Source organism: Capsicum annuum, chromosome 5 (genome assembly GCF_002878395.1).
Source record: "Capsicum annuum cultivar UCD-10X-F1 chromosome 5, UCD10Xv1.1, whole genome shotgun sequence".
Taxonomy (NCBI): domain Eukaryota; kingdom Viridiplantae; phylum Streptophyta; class Magnoliopsida; order Solanales; family Solanaceae; genus Capsicum; species Capsicum annuum.
In genome coordinates this window covers 31,320,940-31,340,131 of record NC_061115.1, presented here as the reverse complement: position 1 = coordinate 31,340,131, position 19,192 = coordinate 31,320,940, and the positions used below count along the sequence as shown (strand labels likewise).

Here is a 19,192-nt window from a genome sequence, read left to right as displayed (position 1 = left end):
CAACCAAATCTACGTTCTAAACTGATTCACAGATCTTTAGGAGTCCTAAAATATATCAAACTATCTGCTATAGCCTTTGAGAGAGAATTAGAAGTCATGATGATATTACCAAATCATTGCACCTACTCCAAGGCTATAAATTGAAATTGGTGGAGGATGAACACCAACGATGGAATCCAAATTATTCTTAGTTGATAGTATGATCTCTTCCATCAAATGGGTTGGTGACTAAGTCCACATCAGGTGAATCTGAAGAATAGAGATAGATAGCATAGTTGATCAATGTTTTTTGTTGTTTCAGCATTTCCTGTTGATTCATCAGTCATTCTAGATCGGATGAAGAGTTAAATAAAAAATCAATTATTGAGTATTGATTATTGCATTGATATCAGTAAATGCAGAAAATAAGAGAAATTTATTGATTCTCAACCTCTGTATATATACAACTATATAGAGATAAACGAAACTTCTATAGAAAGTCTCTTTTCCTAACACACTATATAGTTGTTCTATTTTTTATTGGCTATTGTATCACAAATTAAATTATTTACAAAAGAAATTCAATACTATAATTTTACAACTCAACTCTTATCGGGTGTTTTGCATTTTGGGCCTGTGTTGAAAGGAAATTGAAGTCCAAAATAGGATCCATTATAGTTGCAAGTGTGATGTGTTGAATCACTTTCATATTTCTTAGGGATAGAACTCTTCATTTTCATTGCTTTCCTTTAACCTTCTCTACTTTCTTCTATTGAATTTGAAGACTGTGAGATCGGAATTCCAATAGGGGTTGCAAAATCGTTTTTTATTTCAATGGATACACATGTAAAATTAACAACAAAAGAGTATGATGATTATATCTTCAAAGATATAAAACAAGCGGGTCATTTGGTGCATACACTAAATTATTCTAAAATTATAGTTCTAAGAATATAATTTCTAAATTAATTTATCTCATTTATGAGGTTGGATAAGATAATCTCAAGTTGAATGAGAGACGGGTAAATTTAAATTTGTATCATGTTTGGTTGATAGTATAACTTTATCATCAATCAAACATGGCACACATCTAATACTAAACTTAATTTTAAAATATTTCACCTTTTCTTACGTACCAAATAACCCCATTAGAGCGTATGGTAGACCAAGGCTCCTATCAAGACTTAAGGGAAAACTCCTATACACACTATGAAAAAAAAAAAAAAAAAGATATTTTATATTATGTTGGGGCCTTAAATCAATTTCTAGAAGCCCCTAAACAATCACATGTTAATTATTTATTTTTTTAACCTTTAGAAAAATTCACAATCTCTGTCACAGTCTTTGTTCTTTAGGTGAACACTTTGTAGTAATCTATCTCCTCTAAGTCGTACATACAACGTTCATCGAATACAACTTTATGCAGAATTTTATATGTATCTATAAGATCGGGTATGAAATTTTGTTTACTCACTTCAAATTGAGTATCCATTTTCTTCCCCTTTTTGCTAGGATTGAAAATTCTGTATTTGACAAATCCGTACGATTTAGTCTACTTCCATTTCCAAATTAACTCAGATGTAACTCCCTTCATTTTATTTTTTACTTTTTTGGGGGGTAGGGGAGGGGGGGAGGGTGAAGCACTGTCAAACCAAAATACTCAACAAACATTAGCTCTCACTAAAAAGGAAGTGATCCAGCTGCTCCTTCCTATACGACTTCATGAGCTTATTATTCTAGGTTAGAATAAGTTAATAGGAACCTCTTTAGGCTTCGAATATTGTTAGGACGGATCAATTCAAAAGTTAGGACGAATAACTTACCTTGAATACAAAATTAATTACTAAACGAACTGGCCGACCCACTTAGAATAACAGAATCTAAATCAAGAGAAATTTTCTTGATGAGAGTGAACATTAGAATTCTCCGATGAAAGAATGCAATGCATGAAAGGCTTACAGATGTAGTACTGAAAGATGAGTCCACGTTTTCAAAAAAAAAAAAAAAAAGTATATTCGTGTTATGATACAAATCCATATTTTCAAAAAAAAAATGAATGAGATTGAGTCCCCGTGGATCTAAACAATCTTTTAAAAAAAGAACCGAATACTAGAGTTAATGGCATCTAATAAGGTTTACAATCCACTTTCATTGTGCAATACCTCACAACCCACACAGAACATGTTAGCTCGCAAATTACACCAGAGATATAAAACGCACAAGAAAGCCTATACAATGAGTTCATAGTTGAGCGGCACACATAGGTCAAATTCAATCACAAATCTTCCACAGAGAGACTCATCCCAACCACTCAATCATGCCTTTCCAAATTACAAGTTAAACTTGCTACCAAGATTATTGGATATCAAAAGAAAGGATATGGGGTCCCACAATGTGATTTCAAAGTAGATATATTTTATGAAGAAATTTCAAAGTAGGTCAAATTCAATCACAAATCTTCCACATGAGAGACTTATCCCAACCATTCAACCATGCCTTTCCTGAGCACAAGTTAAACTTGCCACCAAGATCGTTGGATATCAAAAGAAAGGATACGGGGTCCTACAATGTGATTTCAAAGTAGATATATTTTATGAAAAAAAAAATTCAAAGTAGGATACAATTTAAACGGCGGCCATAAAATAGGATATTTGTGCACTATGCCCTACATGATTTCATTATGCCATGTATACGGTACTTCTCAATGGACAAAATAAATGGTGATAAAAAAAAATCAAATTTGATGTTAACTATAGTTATATTATTTCGGAATTCGAGAATTTGGTAGCTTCTAAGCAATGAATGCTTCGATAGATCACCAAAGATTGTGGTTGGATGGATAGAATCCTCCGATCTCTAATTAAAAATCTCGATTTCCAACCTTAATTATGCATTAAATCCTAACAGGAAGCGTTTTCCTCCTCCATGGAAATTTTGTAGGGTTGTTGGCTCACTACTCAAATTTAACACATTAATTTGCCTAGGGCAAAAGATTGGTATCAGGATACAGATTGAATTATAGTGGATACCTTTTACACAACAGATGCTCGTGAAACAATTTGAAACCAAGCAAACATATGCTTAACTTGTGTGTATTGCAGTATCATTTTGTCATTCTACCCTAATTTCTGTTTTTGTGAAAGAAAATATAAATACTGATTTCTGCAGCTGATTTTACCAAAGATTGAATCCTGATCAAACATGTACTCCCTTTTGTTGATTTCGTTCCAAAGTTGAGTTTTGATTTTCTTTTCTTTTTTTCGGAGGGGGAAAGGGAGGAGTTGTTACTCTCATAACATAGGTTTAATGCATGGTCAACCCTTTAAACTTGTCATGATATTTCATTCTCTAATACATGGTCAGCCCTTTAAACTTGTCATGATATTTCATTCTTTAATACATGGTTAGCCCTTTAAACTTGTCATGATATTTCAACCATTCGAACAAGTTTTGTTCCAACTGAACGTCTCAACTCCTAACAAAGCCTACTAATTCAAACTTTCAAAAAACTTTTCCGCAATTCTTATTTATCTATTGTAGATAATTAGGTTAATCACATCAAATATTCATCTACTTTGATTTTACGCATCAAGCTCCGGTAAAAATTCTTGAGATTATAAGACTTATTGAAGCAAATGCATAGGAAAATGACATTTTTTTGTAGTTGACTTAATATCTAATAGGCAAATTAGAACATATGAAAAAAATAATTGAATCAAAAGTATCTATTGGAACGTTTCATTGGGAGCTGAGGTGTTCAATTCAATAAGAATTGGTCCAAGCATCTAAATGGAATATCCTATCAAGTTTTACGGGTTTGTTATGTATTAAGCTTATAACATAATATAAATACTACCTAATCACTAAGTTTTTAAACACTTGAAAGCACATAAATAATCTTCTTCCATAATCTAACTTAATCTCTTTGAGCACCATCATTTGTATTCTGAAACCTACCTCAGCAGCATTCAGCAAATCATAAATGAGAAAACTATAGTTAGCCTTATTCACAGTGTTGGGCAATTGGCATTAAACATCAATCCATCCCATAATTGAAGGAGGATTCAATAAGAAATACAAAGCATACACATACTTATACATGCTTAGATACTCTGGAATCGTCTACGTATTAAAGTAAGTTATATACATTATTATTATCTTTCAGTATTTTATCAAAACTCACATAATGCAGCATTTCACAACTAGGCCTTTTTGATCCACCCGGCCATCTTCATTGCCTGGCAAAAGAAAGCATATTCCTCATTCAGATTGATATCATAACTTAATAACAAAGTCCAAACCAAAATTGCTCGTATCAAGACATTACATCGACATGGCTCAACATGTACTGAAGTAGCCATATAGACATGTCAAATTGAATGAAGCCGAAAAAACTAATATGCAGCTGACATATAATTTAGCTATATTGTATCTGGAAATGCCGCTCTGTGCTCAAACAAACAGTTCAGAAAAGGACATTAAAACCCAAAACATATTTAGCAGCAATTAATTAAGGGCAATAGCTTATGTTTTTAGAGGCAATTTTTTGTGACAATTACGTTTTAGCACTCATTGTACAAATGCTCTTAAAACCTTCCGTGATAATTTGATCCAATGGCAATTAACTAATTGACCGTAAAAGCTTGAGTGGCAATTTGTATTGCCGCTAAAAGCCTTTATTTTTGTAGTGGGATGAGGATGAATATGTTTCAGACTTATTAGTTCGCAATGATCATTACAACAACTATGCTCACTCTCAACAAAGGTAAGTTCGACTATATAAATCTTCACTGACCATGTGGCTACTTAAATTCATCTCAAGCCGATATTATATAAACTTAAAAATAATACAATAAAAATGAAAAGTACTAGAATTTTAATGACTCACCATCACAAGGTTGAGATAGTTTTCGATTTTGGGGAGACATCATTTCCTTTTTCAACTGCATCAATATATCCTCCATTGTGTTTTCCCTCTTCCAGTCAGCCAACATGGGGAAGAGACTTGGCTCTACCTGATAAACTTTATCATGTAAGCTGGTTTTCTTAATACCAAACCTAATAAAGTCAGATAGGAAGTACGTTGTACCTACCACACCAGTTTCATAATTTACGCAGCTCATGTTAATCCTGGACTGGAACCTCACACCAGGTGGCTGATCTGGATACTCCTTTCCACAAAATAGTTTCAACTGATAGATGCGCCCTTCGTGTACAGTCTGTCAACATTACATGTCATTAGCACAGAATTTTATCCTTCATGAAGACCAAAGTCATCATGAGTAACGAGCAACTTTGTCTTACAATAACGGATTGATACAAATTGAAGGCACATTTTAAAAGATTGTTGTCTTGGTTCCTTGATTCCTAATATTCCATAACCCTTAGAGAAGTTTTCCAACAATAACAAAAGGATGGTATTTATATAAGAGTGAGAGACCATATTTGCTTCAAAGAATGGTAATAACTAATAACCTAAGTGAGAATTAAGGTCTGCTATCTTTTGTCAATTGCTAACTTGGCCTTTACTACACAATCGAATTTTCTTTTATTAACACAAATATATCGCTCCACCCACCTAATGCTGATCTCTTGTTTCTATCATCATACGCCGTGGTTGAAAATCAAGTTATCCATAAGTGCAGATCTGAGCAGCTGAGGGCAGTTACTTGCATTGTTTCGGGAATCATGATGCGGAAAAAAGCAACAAGGCTCCGGATCACGCATTACGCGAAGTGTGAAGCGATGTTCGTGCATCATTGAAGGGAAGCGCAATTTAAAAGAAAAAAAGACTAATCACAGCATCCATATAGTAAGACAGAACTGAAAAGACCGACCACAACAACTATATAATCAACATTTAAGACGATATATACACATAAGCAAAAGTTTAAATTAAACATTAAAATCACAAGTTTGAACATCGAAACACCTGCTACGGAACAGACTAGCAAAACAACACAAGCCACAATAGCAAAACAGTTCAACAAAATAGCAAAACAAACCAGAAAAAAAAAAAGAGGTAATAATATTTCAACATCTAATTCTTGTTCTTCTAAAGCTCATCTACTTCATCAAGATTGTCTAAATCTTATATTCCTTCATTATCATCATATTGCTCATCATCTTCAACTTCCTTATCTTCCTCAACTCTTTCTTAAAAAAATTTAAAATTGACCAATATAAAAGGAACATGAAGCGACTCTTTTTGTTAATTTAAAATTGACGCTAAAAATAAAATCAACATGATGCGCTCGCATCGGCTTGCTTCTCAGATCAGCTCGCATTTCACATAATCCTATGATGTGCCTGCTTCTGTAAGGTTGGCTCGCATCAGCCACACACAGTGAAACACACACAGTGAAAGGGGCTCGCATCATCACATTATGTGACAATGCAAGCGCATTCCTGAACACTGGTTACTCGGATTATCGTTCTGTAGTTCTCTTTTCGTTATAATATTTTTCAGCCATACTGTATTGATCGCTTATTGATTTTCTAGGCACCCATGTAGAACAAGTGCAGTATGGGCAATAATACCTCACTAAAATTCTTCCACATACACTAAAACTAGGCATAGTTGTACACTAAAGATGGCCCAAAAGAAGCTGATACCCATACTGGAATGTATGCATACCCATATTAGATACATACCTATAAACAAATTATGAAACATAGGTTTCCATAAGTATTTGAACAAAGTAAGACGGTACAGCAGTTACTTTTTTATTCCAATAGGTTACTAATAAGAAAGAAAGGGAGCCTTGGACTGACTGATAAAGTTGTTGTCATGTGACCAGGAAGTCACGGGTTCAAGCCTTGGAAACAACCTCTTGCAGAAATGCACGGTAAGGCTGCATACAATAGACCCTTTTGGCTGGGTCCTTCCCCCAACCCCGCGCATAGCAAGAGCTTTAGTGCACCGGGCTGCCCTTTTTTTTTAGGTTAATAATAAGACAATATTGGCATTGAGGTTAAATGCGTTGGGTACACTATCAAGGGGATAAATCGAAACTAAGTGATATAAGGTATGTCAAAAGTGCAATATTTTAACAAAAGTTTCTTATCCAAAGAGCTGAAAAGGTATGTATAGGCCGCACCCAAGGGTGGGGCCTAGTGGTCAATGAAGTGGGCCAAGAACTATGAGGTCTTGGGTTCATATTGAACATATGAGTGTGTCAAACCTGAACACTGAGCAGTTTTTTGCTACTATTTAGTGTACTCAAGAATTCGCATGACGTACTCGTACCTATGTCACTGATAATAGTTATAAATCAACACAGATGCAGGCCTTATGTAACGTGGTCTACTTTGATAGTCGTGTTTCCTGTCTTTTTGGTGGGAACATAAAATTCAGAAAAATCCAATCACGTTAAAAATTGGACAGATGATACCTTCTAAAAATAATCTAGACAGTTTCTCGCTCTCCTATATCTGCCCCTTCATTGGTCATCTATTCCTAAATAATAAAAGGTATTTCAGTGCAAAGCCTGCAGGCAAACTTCTATATTATTTCCTGCAATATTAATCCTTATTTTTTAATTTTTTATAACTGAGGTGTCCAGGTCAGCTTGCATGCACCTCGACTAATTCCATGGGATAGTAATCCTTATTTCTCTAGTTTCTGCTATCTATAGTAGGATATGCATGCTGCTTTTTACCATACATCATCTTTTTTTTTTTTTTGAAATGGTAAGTATTCTACCCTACCATCTTGTTCACCAGAAGGCTGAGTTCAAAACTCGAAGCTCTTCGATGAAAATCAAAGTGTCATTTTTAAAGCTTTTGTGGCCCAAGCGTCTCCTTTATTCCTTAAGGCGGAAAGGTGCACCTGGAATAAATCATATGTACAAACTTGGTCGTAAAGGCATTAAGTGGCAAAGAGCGTCCAGGTCTCCAACTAATTACAAACTCATCTTTTGGATTATAAGTCATCACTATTCGCTTGTGACAATACAACAACAAGTATGTCCTAGAGAGCATAGGACCTAAACTAAAGGTACTAATATGACTTAGTCATTTGGCCCGGGCAGAAGATAACAAGGAATCAGAAGCAGCTGTGGAGGACCTATGCATTTTATGGACCATCTGGAAGGAGAGGAACAATGCTTATTTTGAAAATAAAAGGGCTCATATCCAGAATCAGAAATACTCATCTTCAATTATGTTCTTTTGGAGTAAAAGATGTTTAATTGAGCATATGGATCAGTATATGGAGCTCTAGGATTTGATAGGAAATTTGTAACGCTTTGTTGTTCTGGGCATTGACTGCTTAGGATGCAGTGTTTTTTACCATCTTGGTACCTTTATTGATAAAATTTTACATATATGACTTGAACCTTTTTTTTCTCATAAGGACTAACAGGAATAAAATCTATCAACCAGTGTCTATCGCCTATGTAGATTTTTCTTCAGGTGTGCTCATCTTTCGCCAAGTTTGCATGCATTTCAAGAGATTGTAGGTCTTTTGAGATATTACATTCCATGTGTTTTAGGCCTTTCATTCGCCATGGTATGACATCTACAGACTAGTGCATGGGAAGGTGGATGCAGGACATGACCAACCCAAGCGACCTTCCCTTATTTTATCTCAATGTCCACTTGCACCTTCGGGAAAATGTGGTAATTTTGTTAATCTTATCCAATCTTGTATTACCATGGACTGTATAAGGATCCACAGCTCTTTAACACTCATCTTGTGGGTTATAACCAGACCCACCCAATCCTTAATAAGTTTTAAATTCAAAGTTTGTTTTCTTATAATTTGTTTGAGTACCTAATAAAACTTTTTTCTTTATATTATGACTATAAAGAACATATCAAATAAAAAATATATCTTTCAATATTTAGATAAAATTTCTCATGGATCAACCCAAGGCTGCATATCAACTCAGTTTTAAAATGGGCTGAACTAAGCGGATCAAAATGAGCCCAATTAATAAAATATGCAGGTTATTAACCCGCCCAAACATAAACGGGTTGGGCCGTGTCATGATTATTTGGTCTGATTTTGTCACCCCTAGTTTGTTATATAAAACTTATCTTTCACTTTCATAGGCATCACTTTATCACATAACACCCAGGCAGCACTTCTCCATTTCAACCATCCGAATTTGATTCTAGGTGTAACATCTTCCTCTATAATTCCATTCCGGAACAAGAAGCCTAAATATCTAAATTATTTGCATTTAGGCACGATAACCCCATCTAAACTCACCTTAACTTCATTTTTTTAATGTTGATTAGACTTTTAGTGCATATATTTTGTTCTTACTTCTACGAATCTTAAAACTCTACATCTAGAGAACTTATACATAGCTCAAGCTTTTGGTCGACACTCTTGCTAGTTTCGTCAGTTAGAACAATAGCAAATAGTATACACCAGAAAACCTGACTCTGAAGTTCTAAACTATATGCATTGTATCACCTTACTTTAACAGATTATAAATGATCAAGATTTGAAACACATATTCAGTATCCTGTTTTTAGGAGGGAGTCCTATACTCTCTCTCTTTCTACCACTTCATTCGTTTGCTACTACTTGTACTGCTTACCTTCTTCCTTCCTCTTGCCCTCTGAATCATTCCCTTGCCCCAACTGTTACGTCCTATTACATGCACCATATCATGCCCTTTTTAGCAGATTGTAGATGATAGTGACTCAAATTTGATATTGTGCACACATTGTATATCATGCTTTCTTTAGCAGATGACACATTATTATGACATCAAAGTTGATATCCCATGAGTGGGATTCTTTTCTCTCTGCCTCTTCATTCTATAACTCATTGCCAACGTGTTCTGTATCAATAACCTGTATCGCTTACTTTCTTTTTCATTCTTCTTTTACTTTCTTTTTCATTCTTCTTTTTCTACCGCCACCGGAATCCTGTTCAAAAGAATAGACCTGCAGTAGATTTTTTTTTCTATTTAACCCAGATAAACTTTCCCCAATATCTTAGCACATGGATAAGGCATAATCAGCCAAAATACCCTTCCTTTCAGTTATCTTAGTATTATTTTTAGGATACCCAGCAAAAGGCATCTAAAAAATGAATGCAAATCACGTGTGTAACAAAATCGAAGTATGATCAAATAGTCAGCTAAGGTAACTAAAGATCACCCTGAGAACCAAATTCAAAAACATAATTTTCATCAACAGCCGAAAAAAGTACCACGAAGCCTAACTGCAGTTACGATAGTTCTGTCAGTACAGTCGAACAGTCATTACTTAGTATTAGAATTCAGTAACTCTAAACTCAATTTGGATTGATTCATAATATGAAAACTCCAAAAAATGAGGGTTTTCCATGGAAAAGAATTCAAAATGTGCTGTTACACTGTTAGTCCTACAACTTGAGTGGTAAGATACCAAATGACTATCTTACTTGACAGATTTCAGGATCCCTTCAAAAGGAGTAAAATCATACGTTAGATCTATGTTGCTCGGACCCTTCAAAAAAGCCACTGGGGGCATTTCAGTACTTTTTTTTTTTGAGCATCTGACATGGGTGCGAGCATTATTTGAGAGTCTGAGCAACATAGGTTTAGATGTCAACATAAGAGTTGCACCTCATAAATTTTTAAGTCCAAAATGTGATTTCCATGTGCAAATATATAGATGCAAAGTCACTTGCATCCACAGGAAAAACCATCAGGCTATTCAAGAACACAGAAAAAGAAGAGTCAAAAGCATAAACGCGAAAGAAAGCCTACATTAGGAGGGCCAATTATAGTTCCTGTCCATGACTGCATGTACACATCATCTGCGTCATCCATCCCGTAGCTAACAGTTCCATCCCCTATTCCTTTTTCACCTCTTTCAAGCTCTTCCAATAATCTGAAATTCCTCGGGACTGGACATGAACACAAATACAATCAGATAATGATTACATAACATGCTGATATCATATGTTGAAAGTAACATATTAAGAAGGGCTTCCTTGAAAAAGACTAAGATAAAGTTACTGAACAATATCATGTCTTTGCAATTACAGATGATGAATTCTGCAGTTCAGAGCCACATAAGGATTAATTTAAGACTAAATTCCATTACATTGCAAGGTAACATTGCATGTTTAAGGAAATTTAGTATCAATTATGGATGAAATATATAAAGACATCCCGGAAAATTTACGATTTTGTTAATTCTCTTTGAACTCCACGAAAAAAAGATAAGAACACTTGTACTAGCCTTATATAAATGACTTGATCTCCAAACAGCTTTCTCGTGAAAGTAGTTGTTTCTAAGAAGCTAATAAAGATAACTGGTTACGTGCTAAGCACAATTATCAGCATTAAACTAAGGATGAAAGCATACTAAACAGAAAACTCAAACTGGAACCAAGATTAGAACCTCTGTCATCTCCATAGATGAAGTCCTTCGCCTTTTTATTTTCTACTCTACTCTTGGGTTTGTGAAGATTAACCTCATTTGGCTACAGAAGTAATTTTTTTGAGCCATTCACCCACTAGTCTAATAAATAAAGCACAAATCAGCATCTACGTGTTCATTTTGATTCATTTTGATTCATTTTGGCGGATTCTCTTCTATGGATGAAAAGTAGCTGTTAGTTCCTTTTAAAATTCATAAAAAAAACAGTTGGTTTCCGCTAAAAAAGACAAATCGCTTGAAGTTGAGTTATCCCTACTTCATTTTGCCTCATGTTGTCTAGCACTAATTCCCACCCAACACACTCCAATATTTACCCTCACCAGCAGCTAGAGAAGGAGAAAGAAATGATGTCCTGGCCTGAGCTGGGACCTACGGACCAACTATTCCTTTTTGGAATAGAAGTAAGAAAGGATGGTTTTAGATCACTGATGTCGAACTCACGAAAAAGATCATATGTGAAAGAATCACCTGATTTATGGGTTCCCGGAGTATGCTTATATTATAGTGAAGTACATAGGGAGGAGCAAAAGCTGCTCAACCAGACGGGAGAGGCGGCCAAAGGAAGCTGGTTCACCTTCACTCCTCCATTACTACATAGGCTGTTCCAATCCCCAGTGAAAATATTCCAAAATGGAAAGGAAGGAAGGTTAGATATCTTCGACAAGGTTGTATTTTTGGTTGAAATCAGATGGATCTTTTAAAGTGGTGTGTCATAAACCATATTCCACTTCTTTACATCCACATTTTTCACCATCCACATCACAGATACACTAACCTATTTCTGCAGTTAGATTTTAATTTCCAAAAAAAAAAAAAAAAGACGAACAGATGAACACACACACGCAACGACAGAAGCATTAACAAATCAAGAAAGGAAACTTGACCTCCAGAACGAATTAAGCCCCAAACGCCCAAAAGGACGAGTGGGAGCAAATACGTACCATAGCATTTCGGAAGAAGTAAACCACAGCTACATATTACAACAGGATAGTAGCCCTATCAATAGTTTCTTATCAAAACAATAGCAACAGCATACCCAATGTAATCCCACAAGGTCTGGGGAGGGTAGAGTGTATGCAGACCTTACCCCTACCTTGTGGAGGTAGAGAGGTTGTTTCCCGAAGACCCCCAGTTCAAGTATCGAAACAGAACTTCAACTATTCAGCTGATATCTTCACCTTAATTAGGCCAATATTTCTGTTAACAAAAACTTCAACTTACCATTAAAAGCTGAAAATCAAGTTCAACAAATTCATTCAATAGGGCTAAAAATTTGAACTTTTCTGTGTATAAAAACAGCAATCATTTGAGACAAAACACTAAGTGATTATTTCCCATCTGTAGGCTGAGACACAAGATAAACAAAGAAAAACAGCAATCATCCCCCCCCCCCCCCCCCACAAACCAAACTTTGCCTATTCTGGACACAAAACCCAATAAAGAAACCCTTTTCCCCAATAAAAGAAAGGGTTTAAACAGCACAAAAAACTACATAAACTATAACAACATAAATTCAAACAAAGAAAAAAAAATACCCCTTTTGAACAACAAGACAAAAGAGTTCTGCAAAGATCTACACCTAAACTAAAACCAAAACTTCCAATGAAATAAAAAAAGGATTTTTTCCAAATTTTTTCAAGATTTTGATGCTTACCTACAACTCTTGATGATCCTTCTGACCCCATTTCAGGCAACATTAAAGAGTACAACAGCAAAGACAAGTTTTTGAGGTGAAAAAACCAAAAGGGTATTTCCTAAAAAGGAGGAAACAAGAAAGAGAAAGTGAGAAATAGAGGAGTTGGTCCCAAACTCCCAAATCAAGAATCCAACTTTATGGTACACTATTTCAGTATTCACTGTGTGTGTGTGTGTGAAGTTTATACAAGTACAATTTGTGACAAAGTTTGACGATAAGATTTAGGTAAATTGATGAAAGATTAAAAGAGGAAATGAATTGATGATCTGTTCTAAAAGCTTCATATCCAACCGACTGCCACAAAAAATCACCGAGAAATTTAATTGTTAAGTTATAGCAAAATTTCACTAAATATTTCGAATGTCTTAAAAGTGTTTTCCCCTTCTTAACACTTTGTTTGGATGGTGGGTTGCTATTATTTCATAATTTACATGTTGTGTGGCATGCTATTATAATATATAGTATAATATTATATAATATTTAGATGAATTGTATCGTCTATTGTTGTTTAATAATAATTTTATTATTTATTTTGATGGTGTGATATTGTATTATAATGGATAAGTTTACAAAAATATGTTTAATTATTATAAATATTAAATTTATTAATAATTATTAATAAAATAATTTTCTTCATATTTATCTGTCATAAATTATGTCATTTAAATATATTAAGTTGTTAAATTCATGTAAATTTTAAGAAAATCAATACAAAAGTAGATCAAAATAAATGTAATTGAATTCATTTTTTATAGTAACGAATTTCATTTTCTTTTGGAGTTTTGAAACGTGACCACCAACGACAAGTACAAAGTTTGAATGTATTTTTTGTGTATGCTACGAGTGTCTTCGGTATGAAATATTAAAAAAATCTAGAAAAAATAAATTGTTTCTTACTTATTTTCTTGTGTTCGTTACATAAATAGAAAAATATTTGTATATATTTAACAAAAAATAATGAGAACAAATAGACTAAGGGGGTGGAGTTTTCGAAAAAAATTATGAAACTTTTGTTAGAAAAAAAATTGGGGGTGGGATAGTAGAGTGGGGAATCAAGAATAAGGGAAGGGCTGCGGTAAAAAAAAAAATTTAAAATTTTTAAAAAAATAAATTAAAGAATATTTTTTTGGGTGAGTGGGTGTGGAGGGGGGGGCTAGTAGGAGGTGGCGGTGAGGTAAGAAAACTTTTTAAGAAGAAAAAAAAATAGTTCAGAAAAGGGACTGGTAAATGATGGGGTAAGGAAAAAGTTTTGATATCTTTTAAAAAAAAATCAGGGTGAGGGGTTGTAAGGGATGGAGTCGGGGTCAGGATAGGGGATGATATAAGAAAAAAATTTAAAATTTACTAAAAAAAATAATTAAAAAAAATTGATGCGGGAGGGGGAGGGGGGAGGGGGGCTCAAGAGGTGAGGAGTAGGAGGTGAAGTTAAATAATATGGGGTAAAGGATAAAATGGGATTATATAATGGAAAAATTACATAAACTAACAACCTTAAGATATTAATTACAATTTATAGCAATATTTTTTCAAAATTACAACTAATAACAAAATTAACAATATTTTACCTTTTCTTGAAAAAAGTGCATGACTTTAACTCACCTTTTTTACCTTCTCCTTTTTTCACGTCATATACCAATTTCAGTTCCTTCCAACTCTCTTTTTTTATGTCAAATTCCCCCTTTTTCTCTCTGAATGTTGATAAACTTTGCTTCCAACTATTAAGGTAAGTTTTCTTTTCAATTAATGCATGTTATATTTTCCATATAAACTCTTTTATATTTTTTATTGTCGATTTTTTTTTCAATTTCTCGTTCTTCTTCTTCTTCTTCTTCTTGGTCTGTTAGGTTTTTTTTTTTTATTTTTTTTGAATTTGTGTTAAATTCTTTGATTTTCCGATATAATGTCACAACATGCAAATCGTTGTAGTTCAGTTAGGGGTAGTAAATCGATGGATTTAGTATCCGATGAACTTCCAGCGTTTAGTTTTGGGTAAACTCAAGATGAAGATTTTAACTAGGGTTCTATTAATATTCAGCCTAAGGAAGGTGTTAGCAGTGAAGAAGTGAGATTGAAGCACCGTAATAATTTGAAAAATATTGTGGAAAAAATAAAGCGAAACAGTTTGAGAAAATCTTCATCCCCAAAACCTCAAAAAAAATTAAAAATCGATGAAAAAGAGAAAGCTGAATGAAAAAGGTGAATCTAGTAAAATTTCAAGTCCTGTTTCATCTTATTTTGAATCCGAAGAAGAGAAAGTGGAGGCGGTATGAATTTATTTGTAAAATTTTGTATTTTCTTGAAAACATGTTCATAGATGTATTTTATATATACAATTTATTAGGTGTGTATTTATTTTTCTGTTTCTTTAAGATTTGAAATTGTAGTATATATTGTGTTGTTAAGATATGAAATTGTAGCCTTTAATTGTATTTATTTTATATCTGTTATATGTAAAATTTATATTTTGTGCAAAGATTGGTTATCGATAAAAATTGTATAATTTATGTATTTTGAATATATTGGATATGTATTTGTATTTAAGATATGTGTAAGATATTTGTATTTGTCAATGATAAGGTTTGTATTTGATGTTCAGTTGCAATATATTCTGGTTACCTAAAATACTTGGTGTATTCATAAAGTACATATGGATATGTTTTATTGTTATTAGTTGTATTCTGTAAATACATAAGTGTCATTCCTCTGACATGTAAAGTCTATAGATAAAGACATGTACTTCTTTCTTCTTGATAAGCATGATTCTTGTCATATTTATGTATAAATAAAATACATATGATAGTTTTTTATATATTTAATGTAGGGAAAATCAGAAATACGTACTATAACAACAACTAATTAGTTTATACAAAAATTCAAAACGGATTCAAAAAAAAAAATTAAGTCAAACACTAGTTAGCCTAAATTAAAATTCAAATTTAATGATTAAAAATTTTATCTCAAATTTAGATTAACAGAACAATAAGAGCAAAATTTAAAGTCGAAAAAATTAAAAAAAAAAATCGCCTACACAAGTATTTTTCGACAACTGAAAAAATTAATATACGATATAATTTTTTTTCCAAACCTTCGACTGCTACACAAAACGTTTTTGAAGTTGAATCTGTATTTTTGATTTGGATTGAGAAGCTGATGATGAAAATCGTTTTTGAATTTGAATTTGAAGATGTAATTTTACTGTTGTGGTAACAAAAGAGTTGTAAAAGGTTAAGAAATCTGTCAAATTAAATGTTCCTTAAATTAATGAACCGTTTTTCCCTTATAAAACGAAAACAGATTGGAGTTAAATTAGGAACAGAAGCTTTAATTGTATATGTATTTAACTAGCAACAGTTTAATCAAATATAAAATACATATTGCTATTTTTTGTAATTTTGAAAGGGTTGCTATAAATCTTACAATTAAGGCTCTATAGTTGTTATTTCTGAAATTTTTTCTTATATAATATTAAATAAGGGTATAAAAAATAAGCAGATCATGTAATACCACCAAATCGGTGGTTAAATCAAGCCTAGAAATTAAATCATACTATACCATATATTTTGAGAAACAATAAAGACAAACATGGTTCTCTTAGTAACCATATCATATCATGAAAAATTACCATCCAAATAGTGTGTAAGTATTTTTCTAATTTTGGTGATATTTAAGTATTTAGTACTCATTTGAGAATATTTTTTTTAAAAAAAATATGTTTTTTAAAATGATATATATATATATTGGTAAAAAGAAGCAGATTTGAAAAGAAGTAGAAAATTTCTACTTCTCAAAAAAATAAAAGCAGAAAATTATTTTTTCATGATAAAAATATCCCAATTACTTAATTTTAGATTCATTTTTTGATGTTTCTAAGTAATTTTAAATTATTACATTATTATTTAATATTTTTAATATATATATATATATACTTTTTAATTAAATAAAAAAAATTAATTAGAAATATTATAATAAACATTCAAAATAAATTTTCTCTATAAAATGATTTTAAAAATAAAAATTTATTGATACATGTCTTTTTTTGTCATTGGATTCTCAAAAGCATTTCTTTATCAAACACAATATGTTTATCAAAAGCATTTTTTAAATTAATTTAGCAAACACAAATTATTATTCTTTTCAAAAGCACTTTTCTGAAAAGCTATTTTATAGAAATTTTCCTCAAATAAGTAGTTTTATAACAACAGTTTCAAACTGGATCTTAGTTTTAAGAAAAAAGAAAAAAAAACACTCCCTCCATTTATGTTTTTTTTTTAATCAATTTATAATTTTTTTATCAATATTTTAAGATATATTTTTTAATTAAATTGATAAAAGAAAAATCGCAAATTATAGTATTTTTCATATAATTTTGGGATAATACTCACGAAAATACCTGTACTTTGATCGAATTTTCAGTTGAGCATACTGAACTTTGCGGGGGGTCCTATTACCCCCTGGACTTTTTAAAAGTAGAATCAATTCCCCCCCAAAACGCTATTTCCAGTTTTGGAGTAGAAAATGTAATACACGCGTCAATCTCGCATTGACACGTGTATTTTTTATTTAAAATTAATTTTTATTTATTTTCTTCTCCATTTAAAATTAATTCTTCTCTATTTTGGTCCACAACAGTAGTATCTCCACTAAGAATTTTAAAATTCTCCATTCTTCTCCATTCACAATGGTTTGTAAACCCATATTTTTTATTATATTCATATTTGAGTTTGTAAACATGATTTGTAAAACCATGTTTTTAATACATTTCGTCCTTGCATTTTTTACAGAAAGCAAAGTTTAGAATTTATTACCGGAAAAGCTCAAAATTTCGGCGACTTGCAAGGTTCCGATGAAATCGCAAATTCTCAGCGTAAATTAATAGCTGGGGATGCAGGGAATAATTCTATGGAAAAATTCCCAATTATTACAACTCTCACTGATTCCAATTTTAAAATTCTAATTTGACGAATTCAAAGGAAATTGATAATTTGCCGGCTTTGATTCAAAATTTCCAACAAGTTTTAATCGAAAATGATGTTGGAAATGTTGGTAAGTCAAAAGCCCTTCAGAAAATGATCATAATTCATCCAATTGCAATTTTTTGATTACTACTTCGGTTAATTTGGTCGGAGATGGTGCTCGGGTGATCGTAAATCAAATTGGTCAAAGGAATTCGATCGAAAATGAGATGGAAAAATTGAGGACCAACCTGTTTTCCTCTCTTTTTTTTCTCTCAATTTCTCACTGTCTTTCTTGATTCTCTCTCCCTCTCTCGATTCTCCCCACTTTCGATTCTCTCTGATAGTGTGTGTATCACTGTGTATGTAGTGTTCTCTAGTATATGAGTGTGCGTTTGTTTTTCGATGGCAGTGTGTGTGTATGGTAAGTGTTTTTCGATAGCAGTGTGTGTATGACAATGTGTGTATGGCAGTTTGTGTATGGAAGAGTGTGTGTATAGATATGATTATGTGAATATTTTAATGAAAATAAAATAAAATAAAGGTTCATAATGAAAATTGAGGGGCTATTTGACAAAAAAAGAAGGTTTATAACGTTTTTTAACACTTTCATGCGCCCAATGTGTGTGACTTATATGCAATGGTCTAAGTAGGCAGATATATGCCACTAAAATACAAAAATAAAGTCTAGGGGGGTAATAGGACCCCCGCAAAGTTCAGTATGCTCAACTAGAAATTCGGTCAAAGTTCAGATATTTTCGTGGGTATTATCCCTATAATTTTTTAATATTTGAATTTTGATTTTAAAAATTAAATTAATCTAATCTAATTTAAACTTAAAATTTAGTCAAATTAACTCACAGAAAACAAAATAAATATATAAAAGAAATGAAGGGAGTGTAAAACGAGCCAAAAGTGAATATCTTCTATTTATTGCTTTTAGCTTTTTTATTATAAACCACTTTTTAAAAGTTCATTCTAACACTCTAAATTGTTAAACTACTACCCCTACCGTCTATAGTCCATTGTACTAAAAATACCTATTAAATAATATTTTTTTAGTTTGAAAAATTAAAGATAATTTATCATTTGTATTCATTTTACTCTTGATATTTACTCACTCTATCCAACAATATTTGACAATTACATTAAAAATAGATGTCCAACAATA

The 19,192-nt window shown here is 32.5% G+C and overlaps 1 protein-coding gene across 1 annotated transcript; it reads right to left on the bottom strand.

The window, feature by feature from the left end:
• Window positions 1–3,962: 3,962 nt before the first annotated feature.
• Window positions 3,963–13,493, bottom strand: LOC107870642 (ubiquitin-conjugating enzyme E2 variant 1B). The gene is made up of 5 exons (XM_016717235.2): window positions 13,028–13,493; window positions 10,695–10,834; window positions 5,073–5,198; window positions 4,868–4,994; window positions 3,963–4,217 (listed from the first exon to the last, which is right to left on the bottom strand). The coding sequence occupies exons 1-5, from the start codon at window positions 13,068–13,070 to the stop codon at window positions 4,159–4,161; spliced, it is 495 nt and encodes a 164-aa protein (XP_016572721.1). The 5' UTR covers window positions 13,071–13,493; the 3' UTR covers window positions 3,963–4,158.
• Window positions 13,494–19,192: the final 5,699 nt, after the last annotated feature.